At 42.1% G+C, this 26,681-nt stretch overlaps 1 protein-coding gene across 17 annotated transcripts in view; it reads left to right on the forward strand.

Moving 5' to 3' along the window:
• Positions 1-22,904, forward strand: part of Dock10 (dedicator of cytokinesis 10) — a 249,841-nt gene extending 226,937 nt beyond the window's left edge. For 8 of the 17 annotated variants that reach the window (XM_076549962.1, XM_076549963.1, XM_042260041.2 and 5 more), the window contains exons 51-56: positions 8,956-9,102; positions 11,654-11,864; positions 13,495-13,685; positions 18,206-18,306; positions 18,498-18,636; positions 19,857-20,254. In XM_076549962.1, coding sequence (XP_076406077.1) covers positions 8,956-9,102; positions 11,654-11,864; positions 13,495-13,685; positions 18,206-18,306; positions 18,498-18,636; positions 19,857-20,162 — 1,095 coding nt within the window. In that variant the 3' untranslated portion in view covers positions 20,163-20,254. Of the gene's footprint in view, positions 1-8,955; positions 9,103-11,653; positions 11,865-13,494; positions 13,686-18,205; positions 18,307-18,497; positions 18,637-19,856; positions 20,256-22,145 lie in introns of those variants that run through there. The other 9 variants (XM_076549964.1, XM_016009745.3, XM_016009735.3 and 6 more) reach the window with 3 other exon arrangements.
• The last annotated feature ends 3,777 nt before the right edge of the window (positions 22,905-26,681 follow it).

Consider the following 26,681-nt stretch of genomic DNA (forward strand, 5'->3'; position numbering starts at 1 on the left):
AGTTCGTTCGTATGAATGTATTAATCACAAATATGCAGAGAAATCTATGAAACTTATACATGTTAAGTTTTTTTTAAGTCATTCTTAGCTTTGGAATAAAAGGAGACTTCTTCTTTGTCTTCTTTGCTTTGAATTTTATCCTAACATATCTAACAGGTTTACGTGACAGATTAAAGTAAAATCAAATCAGGCATGTTTTAAGAAACAGCACCCTGAATTGCCCACATTTTCCACCCACTGACTTTGCAATCATGTGAGTTGTTTTCAAATCACCACTGTTTCAAAGCAGACCATCACAAGGGTATATTGTTTCCTGTGTCACAGGCCAACGTGATTTTAAAGTTATCTTTCTCAATGCACTGCATTAGCAATGAACAGGATTAAAGGTATCAGCTAGGCTTTGCATTGGCCTGAAGGGACGTGTTACTAATTATGACTCTCTCTCAGTAGTGATGCTTTAAAGGTATACACCAGGGGACACCATGGTTCCTTTTCAGGAAGGCTGTGGCATTCTTCTAGCTCAGCAGAAGTCTTTTTGGCTGGTGTAGACAGATACACCAGCCTATTTTATACTCACAGTGACTCTCAGACCTCTCACTTGTTTCGTCTCCCTCATCTGAGGCATGGTTGCTCACAGCTTCTCCTCATAATCTATTAAGGCTACAGATGGAGTCTGGTCCACTGTTGTTCATATAGATAATTTCCCACTGAAGTCTTTAGAAAAACAGACTTCCCTCTGACCACAAAGGGTATCTTTAAAACTAACTTCTGATTCTGTCTACCTGAAAAGGACCCCCGAGTAGTTTACCTCAGTAATCAACCTCATCCTACCTGGATTCCTCTCAGTACCCAACAGCATCACAACTGTAGAGACAGAGAAATGTAGTGATATGAGAAGAGTCGATAGAGACAAGCTAATTATAGACACGGGAAAGGAGGATAAAAAGAATCTGAGCTAGACGCAGTGTGAGTATCTGCTGAGGAAGAGAGAGATGTGAAAGGACCTTCAGATGAGAGGAAATGGTATGTCAGAAGAAATACACACTGTGTGGCATTGGCGGAGCATGAGCAAGAAAAATAACAGAAAATCCCACCAAGAAGGGTATGTAGGGGTTGGATGACTGGAGAGAAAACACAGACCAACTGAGCAGAGAAACAGTGGCATGTGAGGGGCGTTTTGCTACCCAGGCTATGATGGCAAATCTTCAGGTGACTTGGCAATCAACGAGTAGCGAGCTTCCATTAATGCCCTGACTGTGCAAACCAGTGTGTGAGATAGGAGCTCCTGCACAGGTGGAGCAGGCCTTGCTGCTTTCCTGCTGGTTTTTAATGCAGATGTTTGCTCTTTTCTCCCTTTGGTCTTGATTGTTCCAGGCTGTGGTAAGTTCGTTCTCTCTGTGTCCCTTTGCATCACTAATAATCCTCACACTACTTCCCTCCTCACAGTTTTACTGAACCTTAACATTTTGGTACAGATCAACATTGGGTATAAAGAGTGAGAGGACTGCTTTGACTCTTTATGGAGCCATCTTGCTTTTCTTGAACTAAATTCTATTTATTCCAGTTACCTGAATTACAAAAAATGTATCTTTTTTATGCACACTACATTTCTCCACAAAAGTAGAGGGTGTAATCCAGAAGCTTCACACACACACACACACACACACACACACACACACACAGAGTAGATACAGATATCACACACCTTAAATAGATTCGGAATAGATTTAATACTGGAGATCACCTGCTTATTTGAGCTATCATGAGTCAAATCGTACAGCAGTGGTTCTCAACCTTCCCAATACTGTGACCCTTTAATACAGTTCCTCATGTTGTGTTGGCTCCCAACCATAACATTATTTTCATTGCTACTGCATAACTGTAATTTTGCTACTGTTATAAATAGTAATGTAAATATCTGATATGTGGGATATCTAATACGAAACCCCAGTGGGTCACAACTCACAGGTTGAGAATCATTGCCTTATGGAGCTGAAGGTGGTGAGAAGTTGAAATAGTGGCTGTTTACAGGACTAGAGACTAGAGTCCTTCCCAGAGTCCTTTACAAGGAATTTCTTTGAGAAATAGGGCTGTCTATCGGCAGAGTCTTATCCTTTAAAGATGATGCTAACAATTTCAAACACAAAGAATTAAGGCAAAAAAAAAACTTCACCCAACAGGCAAAGTCTTCAGAGCTGCAGAAAGAGGTATAGAAAGACCCAGAACATAATCAGACCAGAAATTACCTACCAGTATCAAGAACTCTTGGGAAAAGAATTGTCTTTGAAATTGCCTATCTTTAGCATTATTTTAACCTATGAAAATGGTATCTTTATGTGGTTTGATATAGTTATTGTCCATTAAAGTGGAGAGTAAAATTCTTTCAATGCCCACATTCTGTCACCATTCAGCTCTTCTCCTATGAACAATGCATACTTTTTTGTAATTCTTTAAATTCCTTCCTACCTCCATGCCATGTGGGTATTTTATACCTTCATTTACAAACTTGAGCTCATGAGTCCATCCTTAACTTACCTACTAGAAGAATGCTTGGGAAATCACGTACTAAATAGACTGAGGAGGCCATTGGGGGATGTTGCTTTCAAATGACCTAACATGTTTCTTTTTTCAGATTTCTTAAAAATATGCTGGTGGTATACCTGACTCTTTTGTAACAGTGGCAGGACTATCAATTGCCTTTCATTAAGAAAAATAAATCCAATCAGAGCTCAGAAGAAAAAATATTTTTTACTATGTGCAGACCTGATAATATTACCTAAGCATGACCCTCCATAAGTTCCACCATCAACTGCCTTTGGACAAGGAGAACCTGTAGATTTCATCTTGACAAGTAGCAAGAGTTCTAATGACCATTATGCAAATGATATTCAAATGCACACACCAGGGCACCAAATAGTAAGTGTGAACTGCGGTATTCAACAGGAGTAGACAGCTCCCATCCATTCACCTTGATGATAATAAGTAAACCAAAGTAGGCTTGTGCATCCTCCTGAACCTGTGCAGAATGAAGGTTCCAGAGCTCAGAGATGAACTCTCCAGTGCATGATTAGTATAATCCCCGTACTCAAAAAAGCAGCTTCTTATTCAAGATGGCATTCTATATTCTTCTGAAAAACACCTTTTAACATACACACTGATGCATCATGCAATCATGCTAAAAAAAATAATAATAATAATAATGTGAATATAACATGAAATGGGCTCTTTGCCTCTACAAAATCCTTTGAGTACATTAGTGCACTGTGAGTACTGGCTAGGGTATTTAATCTTAACCAAGTCTGCAATGTGGCAGACATTAGCAAACAAGTTGAAAACTCTTTCTTCACAGCAGGGACTTTTTAAAAAAATGCAAGTCGTGCATAGCATGGAGTTTCTCACACAGCAGCTGTCATCATTGGCTATGGATATAACAGCCTGCAGAAAGCATCTCTCCAGGTTTCCTCAAGGATCCATTGCCAGAGTAAGGAAACGCCAGTAGTAATCAAACACGGCCTGTAATCAATGAAACCCTTAGGCCCTAGCCTTTAGTAAGAAAGCAAGCCAACAAGTGCTCATTGCATAGCTTCAGAGATCAGATATTCCTGGAATTAGCTGAAAAATAAAGGGGTGAGGGGATTTATTTGGTGCATCAACAGATATAGATTGCATGACTCTTGGTCATGTCTCCTTCAGTGTAGATGTATTTCATAATCTGATGGAAAAGAACTTGGAGGGAGTGGAGAAAGTATGTGAGCAGTTTGAAAATAAAATAACATCTCTGTTTGGGATGTGATATGCTCTTCCAGCTCTGTGCCTATATGAAAGTCACTGATCTTGGCTCTCTCTCTCTCTCTCTCTCTCTCTCTCTCTCTCTCTCTCTCTCTCTCTCTCTCTCTCTCTCTCACACACACACACACACACACACACACACACACACACACACACACACACCAGAGAGAGAGAGACTAAACATAATGAACTCCTATTTACTAGGAACAATTTTTCTGCATTCTTGTGTTTTCTCTTCTCAAAGCTTTTAGCCTACTGCTAACATTTCTGCACCGATTCTTCTTGGACTGAATTATTTCATTTGTGAACTTTGGACCATTCTAACATTACAGCAGGGGCAGTTATATTTGACATCCCAGTTATGATCCAAGGGCACTTCAATATTCTGAAGAACTTGTAAAAAATCTAGAACAGAATCAACAATTTTATTTTTCAGTCCATTGAAGTGGATTTATATCCATGTTTAATGCCTTGAGGTTTCACAGTCTACATGTGTTGACCGACCCAAATTACTTGCTTAATTAGAATGTGCTGCTTCAGAATGACAACACATTAAGGCACATACTGCATGGTGGAATAACTTTGGATAAAAAAAATCAAACCAGCTATAGCCATGAGCAGACCACATTTCCCACTGCCTGGAAATGCAGTCAATTCACAACCCGGACACCAGAGCAAAGTGGGAAGCTGCCCCTTGGTTTGTGTGGTGATATATTGTGTACCCTAATAAACTTATCTAGGGGTCAGAGGACAGAGCCAGGCACTAGATTAGACGTAGAGGCCAGACAATGGTGGCGCACACCCTTAATCCTATCACTTGGGAGGCAGAGATCCATCGGGATCTCGGTGAGTTCAACACCACACTGAGAACAGAGTCAGGCAGTGGTGGCACATTCCTTTAATCCCAGCACTTGAGACCTCATGCCTTTGCTTAGAAAGCACACACGCCTTTAATCCCAGGAAGTGGCATGGCTGGGTGGAGAACGTTATATAAGGCCTGAAGAGACAGGAGCTCAGCAGCAGTTCAACTGAGACCCTCAGGGGTGAGGACTCAGAGGCTTTCAGTCTGAGGATTCGTGGAAACAGGATCGGTAAAGTGGGGTTGGCTGTGGCTTCTTCGGCTTCTCTGATCTTTCAGATTTCACCCCAATATCTGGCTCCAGGCTTGTTTTTATTAATAAGACCATTTAGCAATTCATGTTACAGGTTTGCATCACACACAGCCCATTCCTAAATCACTGACTCTGTGGGCAGTTATATTTGACATTATATGTCTGGGAGTGAAGCTTTCCCTCAGATCATGCCTGGTAGCTCAGTGGCCTCTGCCCTCTTTAATGATTTCCTTGTCAAAAGGTAAGCATCCATTCCAAATATTTCCACAGCTGCCATTGATCCGGCTCAAAAAGTACCTTTCTTAAACCCTGACAGACAACATATTAATCCTGCTACCCTTCTTTCTTCTGTCTCAAAATTATCATACCACATGCATGTGTGCACGCAGGTGCACACACACAAGGGGAGGGAATGTCTGGGGTTAGGAAGATGACTGAGTGTCAAAATGCTTGCTATGAAAGCACAAGGACACCGGTTCAAATCCCCAGAACCCACATGAAAAACATGTGGCATGGCAACAGATCCCTGTAACCCTGGCCTTGAGAACAGAGACAGAAGGGTATCTGAAGCTCACTGATCAAACAGCCTAGCCTAGCCAAATCTATAAGCTTCAGGTTCCATGAGAAACCCTGTCTCAAAAACTAAAGGTGAAAAGTGATCCAGGAAAGACACCTGATGTGTGTTGTTAGTTGTTTTTTTTCTCTTGGGGTCCTGCCACCCAGCTCCCAAATAAATCACACATGGAGGCTTATTCTTAACTATAAATGCCTGACCTTAGCTTGGCTTGTTTCTTGCCAGCTTTTCTTAACTTAAATTAGCCAATCTACCTTTTGCCTTTGGGCTTTTACCTTTTTCTTACTCTGTATACCTTTCATTATTTCTGCTTTGTATCTGGCTGTGTAGCTGAGTGGCTGGCCCCTAAAGTCCTCCTCCTCCTCTGGTTCCTTCCTCTTCCAGATTTCTCCTATGTATTTTCTCTGCCTGCCATCCCTACCTATCTTTCTCCTGCCTTGCTATTGGCCATTAAGTTCTTTATTAGACCATCAGGTGTTTTAGACAGGCACAGTAACACAGCTTCACAGAATTAAACAAATGCAACATAAACAAAAGTAACCCACCTTAAAATAATATTCTACAACAAATGTGGTCCATGTTAGACACACACACACACACACACACACACACACACACACACACACACACACACTCATACACATGATTACTCATCACACAAATAGCACCATACACAAAAAGAAAACTTCAAGAGGAAAAAATTTCTAAGGATTATTTGTTTCTCACCAATCAGTTGTCCAAATATTGTGATGATCATCAAGTAGACATGTTGTAATAAGGAAAATGTACAGCTCTGATGGAAGAGATGCTGGGGATTGTATTCTTAAGCAATGAAACTGCAGGAAGCTTTACATGCAAGTCAGAACTCAACCTGCTTGATGACTATGAAGTCTTCCTTGGTTGTCATCATCATTATCCTAGCTAATACTCACGAATGGTCCTTTGTGGACCAGACACTGCACCTAGGAGTTCCTAACACAATGGCTGAATGTATGCTCTCCATCCTACAGGCCAAGGAGGAGGCATGAAAGAAAATCATGGGTTACAACTGAGGTCAAAAAGTTACAATGACCACAACAAAGGTCCTGCGTCTGTCCACTCCCTGCTGACCCAGGATTCAGAAATTTGTCAGAAGGAAAAGTCACAGAGAACATGTCTCTCCACACTAGTTTCTATACCATGTGGGTGGAGGGGAGTAGTGGGGTGGAGTCTTTTCCTGAAGTTGGAGACTTTTTTTTTCTGCTGCAATTGAAATTGTAAATGTTGCTTTGGCTGAGACCCTTCGGGAATCCTGGTGTTTAGCTTCCCCAGGCTTACTCCTCTGATGTGTCAATCTGTCAATTTTCGCTGCTGACTCCTGACCTTAAATTGGGTTAAAGCCCACAGTCAGCAGTGGAAGAAGCAGAGCAGGCAGGCATCCCACAGGAAGAGAATCAGACCTCTTTCACCCCTGCGGGGTCTAGGGAAATGGTCAGGAACCAATTTTCAGCTTTCTATGCTCTCCACATCATAAGCCGCCTTCTAGCCATTCAGGGTTACCCAGAAGTTCAAAATCAGCTACTTGGGTTTGCATGTTTATCAAAGAATTATTCAATATTAGCTTTTTAATAAAGAGCAAGGGAATCTTTGCCAGGTGTATTTATACTTTCGTGAGATATATGTCTTCTAAAAACAATTTCATCCATCTACTTATTCATCTGGCAAATACAGTGACCCTCTTCCTAAGGCCAGACAATGTGTCAAAAGCTGGGGATGCATTGTCTCATGCCCTGAAAACCCAGTGTCAATTAGGAAGATGGGCAAGCAGATAGGCAGTGCCTGCTTGACAGGACAGCGCTGGGAAATGGATCCTGGGCATTGGCTTCTGCAACCCTATAGCCCTCTATGTTGTATAATGAGCTGTTGATGGTCACATTGGCCCAAGAACAAGGACTATGCAAATATTCAACACCAAACAGTTGTGAGTTGAATCATTATTCTTAAGTAACCTCATACCATCCATCAAAAATACAGCATTAGGACACTTGTCCACAATTTTTCACAAGTAATGAATATTGTAGTCAAAAATAATTTTTCTTTCTTCCATTTGTGTGAATGCCATGCATATGTATGTATTTGTCATGCATAGGTGTGTGTTTGCACAAGTATGAGCACACATGTGTTAGGGGGTCTGTGTGCACATGAGTGCTCATGCGTATAGAGGCTGGAGAGAGAATCATCCTGAATCACTCTTCCATATTATTCAACGAGGCAGAGCCTGTCAGTCAATCCCCGAGATCATTGATATGGCTAGTGTCCTTAACCAGCTTACTTGAAGGCCCCTTCTTCTCCATCTTCTGGGGCTAGAATTACAGGAAGGCAGTCCGAAGCCCTGGGTTCTAAGGATTGAAATTCCAGTCTTCACACTTGCTGCTAAATGCTTAACCACTCCCCAACCCCTCAAAAACAATTTTTTTAGTAGTGTTGTTGGGGTTTTGTTTTTGTTTGTTTGTTTGTTTGTTTGTTTTCGAACTCAGTAGTTTTACAGACTTCAAAATCCATTTCTTCATAGGTAAACTCTGCCATCAGAAGAAACAGATAATGCAGGATCTTCACTCGGAGCTCATCTAATATTCTGAGCCCACATCTATTCCACAGGGTCAGGAGGAGACATGCTCCTGTCTCTTCAAAGAGAATGAATTATAAGGAATTTCTCACTTAGTTATCTACAGATAATAGGATCTTCTTTTTCCCTGGCTTCAAACCAGACAGATTTATAAAGGCTGAAACCCACTGGGATCTTATGGAATAAAAATGATGGTGTGGGTGTTATTTTTAGTCCTGCAAAGTCCAGGTTTTCCAGAATTTAATAACTGAGTGATTAAGTTACATATGGCTAGCTTGTACCTTAAAGTCTTTGAAGACGTATTAATGTGGATATTTTTAAATAGCTGTAATTGGAGCGTACCATGTGTAATTTCTATCACAATAACAATACAATATCGCAGGTCTTCAACCAGATGATGTGGGAATGTGTGGTAACACATTTAGATACCCTTGCATGTCATACGGTGTCACCTGTCCTATTTTTAAAGACTTATAGAAGACTTAACTTAAAATGGCAATGAATGTTTTAAAAATTGCCAGATACTCAAAATTTTGTGTTCTACTTAAGACTACCACAAGAGGGCATTCTTTCTCCAATTTATATGCAAGCAAGTACTTCTGATTTCTACAAGTAGAGAAGATATGTGTAGGATATGCACTGGCTGACATTCCTTTGCCTCTCAGAGGAATATTTATGTTATTATCTGTTTATGACACAGTATTCTATTTCCTTTGCTTTCTCCCTTTCTGGTTTGAACTCCATAGGCTGCTAATTAATGACTTCAGACGACTGAATAACAGGACCATTTTTTTAGTCAATGGCTTTTTGTCTTGCTGGAATTTGTCACTGTCGGTCTCTAATAAAGCAAGTGGCTCACTGTGTGTCTCCCCTAGGGATTCTTTGAGGAGGAGGAAGGTAAAGAGTATATCTACAAAGAGCCTAAGCTGACAGGTCTCTCAGAGATTTCCCAAAGACTTCTCAAGCTCTATGCAGACAAATTCGGACCAGACAACGTGAAGATAATTCAGGACTCCAATAAGGTAGGGAAATAGTGTTCATACAATGTGATTTGACTTGATCCTTTTTATTTTCTAGCTACCATTTTAATTTCCCAGTTGATCATGCAAAATGAACTACCCAAAGTATTAGACATTTTGCTCATTAGTTGAGCAGCAAGTTTGGGGGATATCCTTTTTCTTTTTCATTTATGTGTCTGTATCTAAAGGAATTGTTGAGCACCATGTTTGTGCAAGTGTTCACAGATGTCATGAGAGGACACTAGACCCTCTGGACTGGAGTTGTAGGTGGTTATGAACTAGCACATGGGCGCTACTAACCAGATCCAGGTCATCATCTGCAAGAGCAGTAAGCACTCTTAACCACAGTGCCATCTCTCAGACACTTACAAGATTTTACTTGAGTAACTTTAATTTAGCAAGCCTTCTACTTTTCCCATAATCCATTTGCATTTGGATAGCAGCGAAAATATTAAAGTGGCTGAGCTCAGAAGCAGAGCTGAAGGAAACCAAGAAGAACATATTTGCTTACCTAGTCCAGGAGACCTTTGCAAGCTACATCATTCTGGGAGAGCTGTCCTTTCTAATAGAATCAGGCTTGCTATCACATGCTGTTAAGTTGAGAAAATCTAAAGAACCTCTTCCTGACTCCAAGAAGCAACACACCTTCTCATTAAACTCCTCCCAACCTTCCCCTGCATTACCATTCTTCAGCCAACCCCTAGCAAGCATCTACTTGTCTGCCATACACGGAGCTAGGAGCTGGGACACAGAATCACCTCTCAGTTCATATGCATGGAAAAACTCTTATGAATCGTTGACTAAATAGAATGCCTTAGAGAACCAGGAGAAAGGTCACCACTGTGCAGTGCAGGAAATGCCCAGGGCATGAGGCTATAGACAGCTCAATTTGCTTGGGCAGTGCTACCCAGAGGAGGTGATTTTTGAGCAACCAATTGCAGGATAAGATATGTTACTGAAAGTCAGGAGCATTCTGAGGAGCCCAATCCATGCTGATAGGAAGGATTGCTTGTGTTTAGGATGACAGGTCTTTGGAAGGCAGGTTGGGTAAGAGTGTGACCGAGAGAGAAAATAGGAGGAATTTGGCACAAAATTCATGGGTCTAGGCACAAGTTATTAAAAATATATCCATCATTCTTAGCTTGAAAGATACAGTTGACTTCCCTATAAAAGCAGGCAGAACTATTGTAGTAGTGATCCATACACACAAAACAAGTAAACACAGGGATGAGAAAAAAGGTAAATGTCATATCAGAACAGCCCAGGTCTTCATTCCACTATACTAGCATGTGTTCACTGGAAATTGTTAATGATCCATCCTAAACCTCCATTTGAATGTGTAAAATGATTACAATTGTGCCTTCCTGGCAATGTAAATAATAACAGCATTATAAAACATAGTTAAAAGTTTCCTGAAATTTCTAGAATTAGGTAGGGAGTGGATGGATAAAAAGATAGAGAAAATTGGAAAAAGGTCTAAAAATTCAGTATGCCTCAGGAAACAGGCTGAGAATCGTCTTCCCCACACTCAAAGGGGAGCCAGAGGAGTCTCCTCAGATTTCCTTGAGCTGTCCAGCCCATTTCCTTCCTATTATTAAGACTAGGAACCAAAGCAGAGTTGGCAAAGACGTTGGGTAGAATGGGTTATTGCTTATAAGGATTTGAGATACGGCAAATGCAAAAACTTGGGGCTGGGTAAATGGCTCAGCAGTTAAAGCTCAATAAAGCAAGTACCACCCAAACATGAGAACCTGAGTTCACGTCCCCAGAAACCCATGTAAATGGCAGCTGGGCATGGGGCCCACCTGCAATTCCTGCCTCCAAGGGCAGAGACCTAGGATTCCCTGGAGCAAACTGAAACATAAGCCTAACTCTATTATAGGTGGGCTCTGGGTTTTACTGGGAGACTGTGCATCAATGGATAAGGTGGAGGATCTAAGGAGGATGATTCCCAGGTCCCCACAAATTCAGCAGTGCCCATGAAAACACACATACACAAACATACACACACACACACACACACACACACACACACACACACACACACATACACACACAAAGACGCATATGCCCATATGCAACACACACGTCAAAAATAAAAATACAAAAATTTGCAGTCATTTAACAAGCAATCAGGTAGTCTGCTAAAGGAGACAAGGAACCTTTCTCTGCATTAACAGTCCAAAGCCAACGGTACCAGTGTAAGTACACAGCTATACCACAGAGGAACAAAGAGAGGTGTTTCTGCTTCCAAGAAACTTTCACTCTGCACAAGAGTGACTCATTACAGAACGGACACAGAATAAAAGCTTAAATAATGCCCTAGCCAGGAATCAGTGTTGAAAAGATCCACAAGGTGATCTGGCTCCAGCATGGTGAGTTAGCGCTAGACCCATGTTGCTAACCAGAGCCAGGCTTCTTAACCACTGCCAGGCACCCAGTCTTCTATGGCCTAAAGAGCACAAGAGCCTTTTATCCACCAGGAGGCAGCAAGGGAACTCATAAATCAACTGCAGCTCACTACTCATGCTATACCCTTACTGTGTTGACGCAGGTAAACCCCAAGGATCTGGACCCCAAGTATGCCTATATTCAGGTGACCTATGTCACGCCCTTCTTTGAAGAAAAGGAGATAGAGGACCGGAAGACAGATTTTGAGATGCATCACAACATCAATCGCTTTGTCTTTGAGACACCCTTCACTCTGTCAGGCAAGAAGCATGGAGGAGTGGCCGAGCAGTGCAAGCGGAGGACTGTCTTGACCAGTAAGTGTAGGGTGCCAACCTTCCCCACCTCAGGCCAAGCCTGTCTTCTTTGGCGCTGGATTAGCAGAAGTCAAATGTTACTGCAGGGGCTGGGGAGAGTAAAATGCTTACTACACAAGCATGAAAACATGAGTTCCATCCCAGAGCCCACCAAAAGTCCCAGGCATGCAAGCATGTATTAATAATCCCAGCACTGGGCAGGTAGAGATGGGTGGATCCCTAGCACTTTCTGCCCAGCCAGCTTAGCCTAATCAGGGAACCCCACGTCCCCATCTCATAAAAGGCCCTGTCTCAGAAACAAGGCAATGGACTTCTGAGGAGCAATACTGACCGTGTGCGTATTAGGACACACATGCGCACATGCACAGGTGCACTTGCACGTAGGGACATACATAGGAGGTTACTTCAGTCCTGCAGATAAGTTCCTGAAATGAGTTGACCTAGAGCTGTTTGGGGGAACAGGAGACTTCAGTCCTTCAGATAAGTCCCCAAAATGGGTTGACCTAGAGCTGTTTGGGGGAACAGGAGACTTGCCCTCTATGTTCTGCTAAGAGGAAGCCCCATAGCCAGCTGGGATGGTGCGCAAGTCTAATTCGAGTACTGGGAAGGAGCCTAAGTTCAAAGCAAACCTGGGCTACATAGCCAGATTCCATCTCAAAATGACAATAAAATGAAGAAAAAAAAAGGCTTGGGCAGACACTGTCAGTAGAGTTAGTTTGCCATCCTGTCCCTGGAGGTGAAATATTCACAAGTGTCATGGTGTCACGCCATGGTAAAGACACGGACACTAAACTCTCCCCTTCCCTCCCTGAATCCACCCTTACCTGCGTCTGCGTTAGCAGCTATTGGCATCATAGACTTTAGGGCAAAATTCTTCCCACTGTAGGATTCCAGCTCTTCTCTAGAATAAAGGAAGACCTTGATCTGCAATACCTCATTCTATGCTCTCTGCATCTACCCTGTGAACGAGTTACCTTTCATTTGTTAACAGACACTGTGAGCTTACTAGATGGTGGATCTCCCCAGGGTCCTGGCAATTCAAGTAAATAAAATATGACCATGCCCTCGTGGTGCTCACGGTGGGGTAGAACGAAGGCGAAAGCAAAAGAAGATATTCCCGGGAAGACAGCATAAAAAAATAAATTAATTTTTTAAATGTAGGGACATAGATAGGTCTAGGATGCTAAGCCCCCAAAGGGAAATGAGTGAGGGTCCTCTGTAGGAAGACACCCAACTACCTTGAGAGACCCCAGTTTTGAATTGAACCACCAAGAATCACACTGACTTCCAAACTCTGAAAAGCATTCACCTTCAGGAAGCTGACCCGGATGATTGTGGTGAAAACATATCAGAAGTAGAGCTCCTATATGCTGTTCTCTATAGTAAGAAGTCATGACTGGAGGTCCCTGTGGATTTTATTCCAGTGACTAGTTTCAGCACATGCCATAGTCCTTGGGTCTGGCTGCTCTGGCAGTCTTAACGCAGCCCCAAGAAGGTTGATGTGAGCTTGTGAAAGTGGGAAGGGACACTGGGAGAAGGAGCTGGAGACAATACAAAATCCTGAGGACTTTCACAGGAACCTGGGACTTTTCTCTGCCCCTTTAAATCTTTGTGTGGCTTTTGTGTGCAGCCAGCCACTTGTTCCCCTATGTGAAGAAGAGGATCCAGGTCATCAGCCAGTCGAGTACAGAACTGAATCCCATTGAAGTGGCAATTGATGAGATGTCCAGGAAGGTCTCTGAGCTTAATCAGCTGTGCACAACAGATGAGGTGGACATGATCAGACTACAGCTCAAACTGCAAGGCAGTGTCAGCGTCAAGGTCAGTAAGCATTGCCCAGAGCTAAGACTCACGTGTCCAGCAAAACTTGCTATAAAATGCTCTAGGAATCTTTCTTTTTAAGTACATAAGAAACATTCTGGCTGTTTGTGGTACTGTCTGCATTAGTTACTTTCTTCATTGACGTGAACAAATACTTCCAAATACCTAAGGTTAAACAATTTAAGGGACAGAGGGGCTGTTCTGGGTCATGGTCTGTGAGTAAAGTCAATCAAGGTAAGGAAAGTTTGGTGGCAGGAACAGGAAGTGAGTGGCCACAATGCACCCACAGTCATAAAATAAAATAAAAAGAATGCTGATGTTGAAATCATTTCTATCCAGCCGTGGAATAATGCTACCCACATTTAGGGTGAGTCTTCCCATTCCAATTCAGCTAATCTTGAAAATCCCTCACAGACATGCCCAGAAATTTATCTCCTGGATGATTCTGGATTCTGTCAGTTGATAACAGTAACCACCTAAGACTTTTCTTCTCTGCATCTTTGAAACTAGACTAATGCCTACATGGATGGAGAAAAGGTTTATGAGGCCCCATTTTTAGATGAGAGCTAAAGGCATTCATGAATTCGTGTTAGGTCTCCCAAGCCTAAGTGACCAGCCCCAAACCCATGTGCATATAGGCAACACTAATTGGATGCAGCAGGTTGTGTGTACAAAACAATAAAAATATGGAAGAGGTCATTAATTCCAGAGGGTACAGAGGAGACTCAGGAAGGGTAAGAGGTGGACATGATGATAGTACAGTGTACTTATGTGTAAAATCCTCAAAGAATAAAATTTTTAAAAAGACACAGGAGTAATACTCCATTGTGTATATGTACCACATTTTCTTCATCCATTCTTTGGGGGGCATCTAAGTTGTTTTCCAGTTCTGGCTATTATGAATAATGCTGCTATGAACATAGTTGAGCATGTGTCCTTGTGGTATGATTGAGCACATACCTTGAGCATATATTCCTTGGGTATATGCACAAAAGTGGTATAGCTAGGTCTTGAGATAGATTTATTCCCAGTTTTCTGAGAAACCTCCATACTGATTTCCAAACCTACTCCTCATACTGGGTTGCTTTGCCCAGCCTTAATACAAGGGGAGGAGCTTAGCCCTACCTCAACTTGATATGCCAGGCTTTGTTGACACTCATAAGAGGCCTGCCCCTTTTTGAACAGTAACAGAGAAGGATGGATTGGGGGAGGGAATTGGAGGAGAGAGAGGAGGGAGTGAAACTTTGGTAGGATGAAAAGTGAATGAATAAATCTAATAATAATAATAATAATAATAATAATAATAATAATAAAAGAACCAGGGGGAAGCCTCAAGAAGAAAACTCCAGTGGGAAAGGAAGATAGATGAGACATGGGGGTGTGGCATGTAAAAATGACTAAAATTTATTATATAAATGTTTGAAACCATCAAAAAAAGTTTAAAACATCAATAGAAATAACTAAGTTTGGCTTAAAGAAAAATTTCTTCTCCCTAACCCTCCCCTATCCACTAACAAATGAATTAACCAATTCACAAATATTGTACTCCATACATAACTGTTGTGAAGAAAGTTATTCGTTCTAAATATTTTTTTTTAAAAAAGAATCTTTAGTAGTTCAAAAAATGTGCATTAATATTTATGGGCTATGAGATCTATGACAGAAAGTATGTGGAATGAACCGTGGGTGATGGAGAAGAATAAAATGAAGTTTACAGATATGTGAGAACCACTGAGGAAAACTAAGTGCTTGGTTAGGTGCTAGCCACACTCGGGTGAACATAGACACACCCTAAAACTAAACATGCTAGCCCAGGAGGGCTGCTGGGAACAAAGCAAGCGGGGGAGCCCGTAAGGGTCAGGCATCACCTGTCCTGGAATTCTCTGAGGAGGATGCTGGGATTGAATTCCAACCTGTCCCACACTATGGGGTGGGGGTGGGGGGGTGAGGTAAGGCTTTCATCACAGACACAGAGTTTAATCAGTAATGAACATAAAATAGTATCTTAATAACTATTTTTAAAAGTCAAAATTAATGTGAAAAGCCTGTAATGAACAAAGTATTAATGTCTCAGGGCTGGGAAGACGACTCGGGAAGTAAGGGCATTTGCATTTGTTGGGCAAACTTGAGGACCTGCATTCAAATATCCAGAATCAAAAAAAAAAAAATCTTGGTGTGACTGCATTCAGACCTGTAACCCCAGAGCTCAGGTCTGGAAAATGGAGATGGGGAGGGGGGCTTACTGGAGCTTGGTGGTTATCAGCCTAGATCCAGGTGTAGTGAGAGACCCTTCTCAAGGGAATGAGGCAGAGAGTGAGAGAGTGGGATACCCGATTGTCTCCTCTGGCCTCTGCCAGAGCACAGAGACACACATTCAAACATGCATGAGGGAGGAGAGGAAGAAAAGGAGGGCCTGAAACATGGCTCAATGGGTAAAGGCATGTCCTGTTGAGCCTGAAGACTGAGTTCGATCTCTGTAACCTACAGAGCTGAAGATAACTGACTCCCACAAAATGTCCTCTGACCTCCATATGAGCATCATGGCACTTACGTTAACACGCACGTGTGCACACACACACACACACACACATATACACACACAATAAATAAATAAATAAATCTAATAAATATGTCAAAAACATTTTTTTAAATATTTAAAGAGAAGAAGACAGAAAGAAATGTAAAGTCTTAAACAAAACCAGACTGGTAGCAATGCCTTTCCCTGCTGTGTTTGATCTGTAACAAAAGGGGAAAAAAAAATCACTGATGCCGATCCTGAAATGCTCATGTCGTGCCTATCTCTCTTGTCTGGGTCCCCACTGGCTGACTGAAAAAGACTAAAATAGATATAGATATAGATATATACAGTAAGCGTGAAGTCAAGAGAGGTCAGCCGCCCTGGGTACAAAGCTGAGTGGAGGATGGGCCTGGGGAACCAAAGGGGAATGTAGCACCAATGACTGTGCCTACTGCACTACAATGCCCACCTGACTCAGATGCCACGTTAGCTCCCATCCTGTCACAGTTTCACGTCTGCTGCTGTGGTAAAAGACCCTGACAAAAATGAACTTTGGGGGAAAAGGGCTTATTCCAGCTTACAATTTTGGTGATAGTTCACCACTGTGAAAACTCAAGGTGGATGCGTCGAACAGCTAGTCACATCACATGTCCAGTCCAAAGCAGAGAAGTGAATCCACATTTGCACACTTGCTCAGCCTGATTTCTCCACCCTCACACATGTCAGGAACCTGCCTAGGGAATCAAGCTACCTACTATAGGCTGAGTCTTCCCATGTCAATTAACTTACAGAAGACAATCCCTAACAGACATGCCCAAGGGCCAACACAATGAAAGCAATCCCTCCTTGAGACTCTTTTCCGAGATGATTTTAGACTGTGTCAGGTTGAAAACTAAAGCAAACCATCACACTTCCCAAACACTGTGTGTGTGTGTGTGTGTGTGTGTGTGTGTGTTGCAAGATCCTGGACTCAGCCTCCAGAACCACAAAAAATAAAAGCGAAAAAGCAAACAGCTTGGTTCTGCATTCATTCAGCAACTCTGATGACTGCTTCCTTGGCCCAGATCTTAGCAAGGGTTTCAAGTGGAGCACAGAGGAAGACAGATTGCCAGGGCAGTTCACACACCACTACCTCTGTGGAATGTCTTTTCGTAACCATTATGTGTTCATTATAGTGCTAAATGAAAAGAAAACCAATGGGCACATCAAACACTGGATGTCACTAACACTAAGTTTAACTTCAGTGAAAGCGTTTATGAGGAAGGAATTCCATTTTCAAAGTTGTTATAGAAAGGGCACTCAAGCCGTATGTGAAGGCGACAAAAGGCAAGAAAGGCTGTGTTGTGTGCCTTTTCCTGGGGAGGTGTGTCCAAACATCCGCTCATCCCAGACAGGGAACCAAGGACAAAGCTAGTGGTGACTCCAGCCAAGTCCAACATTTCTTTGGATTACCTCCTGGAGTGGGAGTGAGGCGTTTCTTAGAGAAGCAAGGATAACTCAGATGCAGCTGCGTCACTGAATACCCCCAACATGGCTGACAACTCACCTGGAGCTCTCTGCTCAGCTCGTAGGCAGCTGCACAAGTTGAAGAGTCTTTCTTCCTTGTAACTCTTTGTGCTGAGGTATAACCTTGGGAAGGCATCTTGTGAGTCTTTTCTGGAATTTACAAGGCTTTGTTTATTTCCTGACTTTCATGAGCTAGCTGCCCACTTCCTTTGGGAATGGGGATGTTTCCATTCAGAGAGAGTTGCCACATTATAGGATGACATATGATTGAATTTGGAAAGGGGAGCAGGGAAGGCTGGACTCTAGTGTACCTACTAGTGGCTTCTGACCCTTAGAAAACAGCTGGTACAACAAGGTTAGAAAGTGGTGCATCACAATGTGGAGGGGGAGTGCTCTGGTGCCATGTGATTGGTCAGAGAACTGGACCTCCCGTTACCATGGAGAATGCTCCATGAAGGAGAAGAACCAGCCTCAACCAAGTCTCCTCTCTCCATAGGTCAATGCTGGCCCAATGGCTTATGCCCGAGCCTTTCTTGAAGAGACTAATGCAAAGAAATACCCTGATAACCAAGTAAAGCTATTGAAGGAAATATTCAGGTAAGATTCTCTTTGTTGAAATGGCCTTCAAACTACCACATACAGAGGGATGTGAACCCCCTAGGAAAGCCACTCAATTAACCCTCTTCAAGGTGGCAGTCTATCCACAGCTTGACTTTGGACCCAAAGTCACTGAACTCAATACCTCCTCCTGGGACTGGCTTCTAATTTGCTTCGTGCTGTCATTAAAGGCAATTTGCAGATGCATGTGGGCAGGCTCTTGATGTAAATGAGCGTCTCATCAAGGAGGACCAGCTGGAGTACCAGGAAGAACTGAGGTCCCATTATAAGGACATGCTCAGTGAACTGTCCACCATCATGAACGAGCAGGTAAGCATCCCTTGGTGTGACCCACAGTCCCTGGCCATTGCTAGAGGGACTGAAGACTCTTTCTTTACTGCAAAAGTCACTATTGTTTACATCAGCATTATGATGTCGAGTTGTTATCTCCCCCATGTACAACAGCTCTTGGCTCAAAGCAAAGACACGCCTAGAGAAAAAGAATATGAGAACTGAAATGCTTTCCACAATGTTTAGAGGTATTTACCCAAGCTGTACAGTCTGTTGACTCTAGACTATACAGGTCTAGTCGGACACTGAGAAACACAAGGTCTGAATCCCCATCCTGGCCTGCTGCCACTCCATCATTCCCTTATGGCTCACAATACCTAGGATATGGGATGGCATTTCACATTTTGCCGGTAGGGGTTTCTGCACCAGCCTCAGAGAGAACCTCAGGATTTCTCATGGGCCTTTTACCTTAAGACTTCCTGGGCAGAAGTGGCGCCTCCTAAAGAAGTCCACAATTGGGAGAAAAGAAACTAAATATATTTATAATATGGTAATTTAATAATATAATATATGATACATATCAAACTCCACTCCATAATCAAGTCATTCATCATCCTGGGTATGTATTCACCATATTCTGTATGGCTTGCATGAAATATGACCATTCAATAACGTCAGTGTTTTGAAGTAGCTAAAAGCACTCAGTTGGAAGTCAAGTGATGTTCCCTTGCCTGCTTTGCAGCATCCATCAACCCTCACACTCTACTCGGGTATCTCACCACCTGTAGCCTTTCCAGTCACGTGAGACTGCTGATTTCACATCAGTTCCTTCCCCTTCCCCTAATAATCTAGTGCCATCACCAACAGAGCTCGGCAAAGACTGGAAGTGTTATTTTAATTGCATGTAGCATACATTCCTTCTTTCCTGGCCTCTTCTACCCACCCTTTTAGCTCTCCACAGCAGCTCAAGGAGGAGATAATGGTAGGTTGACTTAGGATGGAAAGAATGAACCTCTATAGATAGGATTCCCAACAAAGATCATGTCGGTTTGAGATTTCTGAGGGGTGGTGATAATTAAAATACTCTGGAGATGCCTTGAGCACACACAGGCGACATCATTAAATCTGGGATTCAAATGAAGAGAATGCATGTAAAAGCTGGGAACCACAGTGAAGCCATACTTTTCCCTGATTGTAAATCACGCCTGGCCTTGAAACGTCTGGCAAAAAAAAATGTTTCTCTCTTTTTTTCCTGCCAGCTCTGTCGAGGTCCGTGTCTCTACAGCTTCTGCTCCTCTGTGTCTAGCATTTCCCTCAGCACTGTGAGCAAAAGTGGTATGTTCTTCTTTCCTCCGTACGCCTGTCCTGCCCTGCAGCCTTCTGTCCACCCACCTCTTCCTCCCTGGTCCTTTGCCCCCGTCAGCTTCTGTGGCTCAGCGTCTCTAAGTCTCCATTGCCTCTCTAAGATGTGTCACGCTAACAGCTCAGCTGTGAAAAATAAAACCCGTGCTCCTTTGCCTCTAAACATATTTGAGCTCCTTCGTTTTTTAAATATACAGAACTGAAAGGTTTTTGTGATACTTCAAAATACAAAACAAAAATACAAAGACCAGGTGGTCCAGAGGAGAGAAAAAAATATTTTTTTAACAAAAGAAGTAAAATTGGGCTCTCTGCTTCCTGGAAACTGATCAAAGAGAAAAACCTGATGGGTTTCACTGGTCTCGTTATTCAGTAAAAGAAATATATCTGTTGGAAAGAAATGTGACTTCTCTGCTGGTCCTGGGCTTATAATGGGGCCTGGTCAATAACTTCCTTCATCTCAATGTAAATGCGCATGCTCCAGAAACAGGTAATTAAGTGGTGAGAGAACTTACCAGCTGGGCTTTGAAAATCAGAAACAGTTAGAATCAAATGACATATAAATAGAAACACAAAATTAATTATGCTATACACACCCCCATAGGGCCAAGAAAAGTATTAGCTTACAGAATACTAAAATAAAATAAATGCCATTAGGGGAAAACCCTCAATATCAGAGGAAATAGGGCCATGCATATAACACATGCCTGTGGTCTCAACACAGGACAGGAGGACAGGAGGACACAAGGACAGGAGGACAGGAGTAGTTGGAGATCATCATCAGCTACATAGCAAGCTTGAGACCAGTCTGGGATACATGAGATCCCTTCTCAAAAAGAAAATAAGTACCTGTAGAGGCCAGCGAGATGTCTCTCTTGGTGACATCTCTTGTCCCCATGCCTGATGACCTGAGTTCAGCCACTGGGACCCATATGGTAGAAAAAGAGAACTCACCCCCACAAGCTGCCTTCTGGCTTCCACATACATACTGTGGCATGTGTGCACCCATGCACATACATGCACCCACGCACTTTTTTTAAAAAAAGAAAGGTAGGAAACAGAATCAAGATAGAGTCATGCTAGTGTGTAAAATGGAGACGTGGAAAACAAGTAATTTGAATTGGTAGTGACAGGCAACCATTTCTTTAATCGGCAGCCAGAATTTCACACTGTTTCATAAACAGCCAAAAACCAAAAACCGTAAAGAACTTTCTTTGGCTGGGGCCAGTGGAATTCACACAAGCATGCAAATGAAGAATAAATATAAGATGCTCTTTTGGAGTGTGTTTCAACTGAGGGAGAATGGCGGAAGAGTGAAGTCAGCCGTGGTCATGAGTATCCAACTTAAAACGCAGAGATGGGACCAGAGCCATTCTGTCCTGATGCCAAGAAAGTGAGATGTGAGAGCATCTTGCTGTTAGAGACTGAGATATACTTGAAACACATAAAGAGCCAAATCATATATGCAGCATCGCATAACACTGGCCCGAAGGAGGATGTATGGCAAACACATGACCCTCAGCTGCCGAGTCCTCTGTCTGAAAAAGCCCTTGGAAGAGAGGTGAAGCTAACATCACACACATAGACAACAGCACAGCATGATGCTGTGTAAGGTTAGTGAGGAAATCATAAGTAGGAATTTAAAATGCTCGTCAAATCTCTTTTGTACAAAGATAAACTGCAGAGATACACCTGCAGTTTCCGTGGGTCTGCAGTTACTGTTTGCATAAGGTCATTTTGATAGAGCTGCCAAAGTATCCCTTAGACATATTGATAGTATTTTCAGATACATCAGATTGATTTTATTATACTCCCATGAGTCCAAACATTTAAGTGAGTTTTCCGATGTTTTCCCCTTTAGGGTAGATGTTGGCAATAAATTATAAATTCTTGAACTAGAATGAGACACTAGAATCACTCACGTACATTTGCAGCCATTTAAACATTTATAAATTTGTATCTGACAGTCAAAAAGTATAGTAAAGCTACTTTCAACATCCCCATGGCAACCAGCATATGGGCTTCGAAGAAAATATCCTTCAGAACTACTTTGACTAGGATATTTTCCAAACTTACTAACGCCCCATTGGGAATGAGTCACTATTAAGGGTTTTAATTCTGTGTTTGAGGATATGAAAATTGATCTCTCGTCATTTTGTATGCATGTGTCGTATCTGTCTTGCTTTAAGATTATGGGCAGGGACGACCCAGCAAAGCGCGGAGTGGAGCGAACCTACACACGTGTAACTAGCAAGGTGACCCCAGCCATACCTACGGTCTCCATCTCACCCAGTGCTGAAGTTTGAGAGGAACCCTGGGGCATCAGACGCACCTCTCAGAGAACTCTGAATTTTTGCAGCTAATCTCGGGGAAGAAAAAGATAGATTTAATTTATTTGAAGTTTTTACAGTGTTAATATTTTTGTTTACCTCGCTAGCTTGAGAATTTTGCCAGCCTCTGAATTTGCACATTTCCTATGATTCCTTTGTTTCCTTTGAGTGGTATTGATCAAACCACACTGAACATTTGTCCTGAAATTCCAATGAATGTGCAGCTTAAAAGCAAACTGAGTTTGCTCTTGGGTATAATGTGTTCAATTCCAGGTCCTAGTACACGTATTTTAAAGGTCAAAGTGAATGTTTTTGTAACATTTAAGCATATTTCAGATGTAAATAGAAAATTGTAAAATATATGGTTTTTATCAAATTTCAAAGAATGTTTTTAGTTAAGACTTATGAAAGTTCTAAAATTATATGAGTAACATTTCAGATAAAGTTATATTAAAATATTTGTGTATGTGTAAAAAAGTGTTGATAAATACTAACCTTTAAAGTTTGTGAAGTTCTTTTATTTGTAATATATGTGCTTTTAAAAGCAATGGTATGTGAAATTATAAAAGTATTTTGCTGTTGTTAATATAAATAAAAATACCATTACTTTGCACTTGATTTCCTTTCGAGAGCTGGGTTGGTAGCATGTTTGCCTGGCATGTACAAAAGCCTGGGTTCAATCCTCAACACTGCATGAACCAAATATGGTGGTGACGCCTGCAATCCCAACACTCTGGGGGGGGGGGGATGGGAAGTTTAAGGCCACCCACCTGCAGCTAATTAGCAAGGGAGGGACCAAAATGAGTACATGAGAGGTGGCCAAAATGGCTTCTGTGACTGGTTTATTGGATGGCTATCAAACCATCCATACTCTATCTTTCTAATGCCTTACCAAAAGAGTGACCCAAGCCTCAGCTTAGATGATCCTCTAGAGATGAATTAAACACATTGAAGGTTTCTAAATATAGGATATTAGAATGACTTAGGGGAAATATGAACCAGAGTCTTGATGTACTCCATAAACTTGTGGTCGGATTTGTACTTTTGCTGCCTCTCTGGGAGTTAGCATGGACATGTGCTTTGCCGTAACCACTAAAATGGGAAATATGAGCTGCTGACCAAAATCAGTTTAGAGGCTTAAAAGCCAGTGAGTGGTTGTGCCTCATCCTTGCCCTGAAATATAGATCTTCAAAGTACACAAAGAAAGAGCCTAAAATCATCCCTAGTCTCCAGGTAACTACACTGGGCCAGATGTGCACATATCCCACATAACCCCATAGCTCATCTAGTGTCAGAGAGAAACATAGTGTTGAGTGCTAAGGTCCCCAAGACTCAGGATTGATTATAGTTGCAGCATTCTGTTTGTCCTCACTACTGTGTCTCTCTCTCTTACTGAAACTGTGAATGATAATCAGTGAGGTTTGGGACTGACTGCCGCCTTTCACTGGGTAGCTTATTTCCACATGCCCATCCAACCTCAGCTGAAGTGGAGTCAACGGACCTGCCTCCAGCTGCAGAAGGCAAGCTACTGAATGGCAGCATACAGTCCCCCTTTGACAGCTATTCCAAAGCCCTAGGCTCAAAGAAGGGGAGCTTAGTTGGGCTCGGTCAGCCTTTGGCTACACTGGCTTTATTAGCCAGTATCAGCACAAGAGAGCAAGGAGATAAGATAGGCATTGAACCCGGAAGAGACTACATGATATTTTGGGTGAGAATTCTGACTTCTCAAGACACATCTAAGTTCTCTGTTCTCTAATGCAGCTTACTACTTAAAAACTGCCCAATGTTGAGCTGAACTCTGGCTCTAAAAGTCGCATCTCACACCGCTCTGGCTCCTGCTCTCTTGGTACCTATCATTGAATTTCCTCCACTTAAATTGTTAAGCTGTCTGAGTTATTGTTGATGCTGAGGAAATCTAAGAAGATTGTGTTGTTGATGTGCTCTACCTTTGGTCTTGCCTACAAGGTCCAGGTCTTGATGCTCTTCCCAACCGCCTACCCACCATATTCTAAAGAAACTGTTTGCAACAGGTGACCACCCAAATATGAAAATGAGTCCTCCAAAGATCCTTAAGGAAATGAGCATAATAGATCCTTTCAACCTAGGCTAATGTCATCCAGTCTTTCCCTCACAACTATTTGTATTTGTACGACAAATGGCTTTACTGTGTTTTGCTCCTGACTTGGTTTATAAAAGAAGTTTAAATACTCTAGAAAGACTAAAGATGTCTTTCCCAAACAGCATGGAAACATGCCCTGTACCATCCCAGTTCCCTTGTCCCTTCTCTTCATTACACTAGATAATATCAAATAGGCAGGCAGGTGACTAAACCCAACATTCATGTCTTATCTCCACATTGTATTTTTAATTATATGTCAACACATCCATGTCAGGCACATTTATATAGATAGAATTCTAGCCTTCTGGTGTCTGTCAAGAAATCAGAGCATTTGGCAATGTTGGATTCATATTTCCCACAAGACATTGAATTTAAAATGAGGACAGAGTTAAGCCTTTCACGTGTGCTTTCTGGCTTGCCTCAGTCACCACCACGGCCTAATCACCAGTGTCAATTAGGTCATGCTTATTTATACGCCCTAACTGGTACTCATTGCATAAGCAGACCCCCAAGGCAGACAAATGTTTTGTGTCTGTGTGTCCAACCAGTGGCAGACAGTACAGCACCCTCTGCCAAACCAAGCAAGATGAATTTATTTTTTGATATGTGTTTCTGAGCTTCATTAAACTTTCTGAGATAGACATGGAAAGGGATAGAACCCAGTGCTGGAGCCACATGATTCGTACACTGTGCATAGGACTGCACTGAGTTGTCTGCTAATTTACTGCCCCAAAGCCTTGCAAAGGATGGTGCATCATAAAGCAATGACATGATTTTGAGTTGTCAAGACACTGAATCTTATTTGTATTCTTTTCCATCTTTACATAAATGGGCCTCAAATCAATTCCTCAAAATAAACTCAGTTTTTAAAAACTAGTAGATTCCCCCAGTTCTGCAGATTAAAAAAAGCCTGAAAATGAGCCCCAGATACCTAGTACAGAATAAGTGCATCTTACACACAGAACCTAGCTCCGTCTCTTTATCCACTCATAAGCCCACACCACAGCTACCTCTCTTTTCATTCTCATTTCAAAGTGAAAAATTCCAAGAGTGGAAAGAAATTAGCACACTCCTTCAATTTTGGTAGCGGTCACCTTAGAAACAAATATCCATTGTCCAAACCTCACATCATGCATTCCTGTTCTGTATTCAGACTCACTGAGCAGTGAGTATCAATGGAACAGCTGGTGTGTTTCCTTTGTAATGATTGATGGCTCTCTGTGGCACATGGTCCTAAAATGATGGAGAACATGTCACTAGCAAACTGGTTTCCAGAACCCTAAATACTGTTCTGCACAAAGATTTCACCATATTTTCAGACTGGTGATTTATTATCTCATATTAGTCAAAGTCCAGAAAGCCAAAAAAAAATTATCCTAGTGTTCCTATGAGCATCAGAATATATATATATATATATATATATATATATATATATATATATATGCAAAAAAATGACAAAATGATACTAAGCCAAATTATTATTCACTAGAGCTACAAGTGGGCCCTAGGCCATTGTACTTGCATCAGTGAAAATTGTAAGATATATGTGACATGTATTGATAATAGGATACTTAATTCAGAATATGATAAAGTGCATTTTACAAGAGTTGAGTAGTATTCAGGACCATTTAGGAAGCCCCTTTTCCCTCCTCCTGCTTTCATGTCTGCCTGCTTTCCTATGCAGACCCTTCATAGAGCCTGTCTTCAGGTCACTTGTGAACTCCTCATCTTGCTTCTCCTCCCAACAGAAAGATCCCTCTCCTTTCCTCCAGCTGTTTAAGTCTTTCCCATACACATTGGAACCCTGTTCCATAGCCACATGGTGAGGATCATATTATTACATCTACAGCCACCCTCGGATCTGAGGCCCTCAATTCCTTCAGCTACTGCACTCCTAGCAAAGTCCTCCCACCCAAGCCATGTCACTAAGCCCAAGGAAGCTTACTCCCAGGATTGACTAAGAGTGAGAAATAATCATGGCTGTGGTTGGTTCTCATCTGCATCCTTGCCCAAGTCATTAGAAAGAGAGAGGACGTGAGATAAAGCGAGGGCTGTGCAGGGTGGAGTACACATATGTCATGGGTTGGTAGTGAATTGACAAGTTGCAACCAATAGTCCTAGACATTCTCTTGTCTTGTCACGTTGTTCCAGAGGCAATCAACATCAACGATGGCCAGCCTTAAACTTTATTTTTCAAAGGCTGATGGTTACTGGGTGCTGCATCTGAAAGTAAGAAAAGAAGTTTGAAAACTTGGGAAAGAGCTGGATGGTGGTGG

The sequence above is a fragment of the Peromyscus maniculatus genome, chromosome 13 (genome assembly GCF_049852395.1).
Source record: "Peromyscus maniculatus bairdii isolate BWxNUB_F1_BW_parent chromosome 13, HU_Pman_BW_mat_3.1, whole genome shotgun sequence".
Lineage (NCBI taxonomy): Eukaryota > Metazoa > Chordata > Mammalia > Rodentia > Cricetidae > Peromyscus > Peromyscus maniculatus.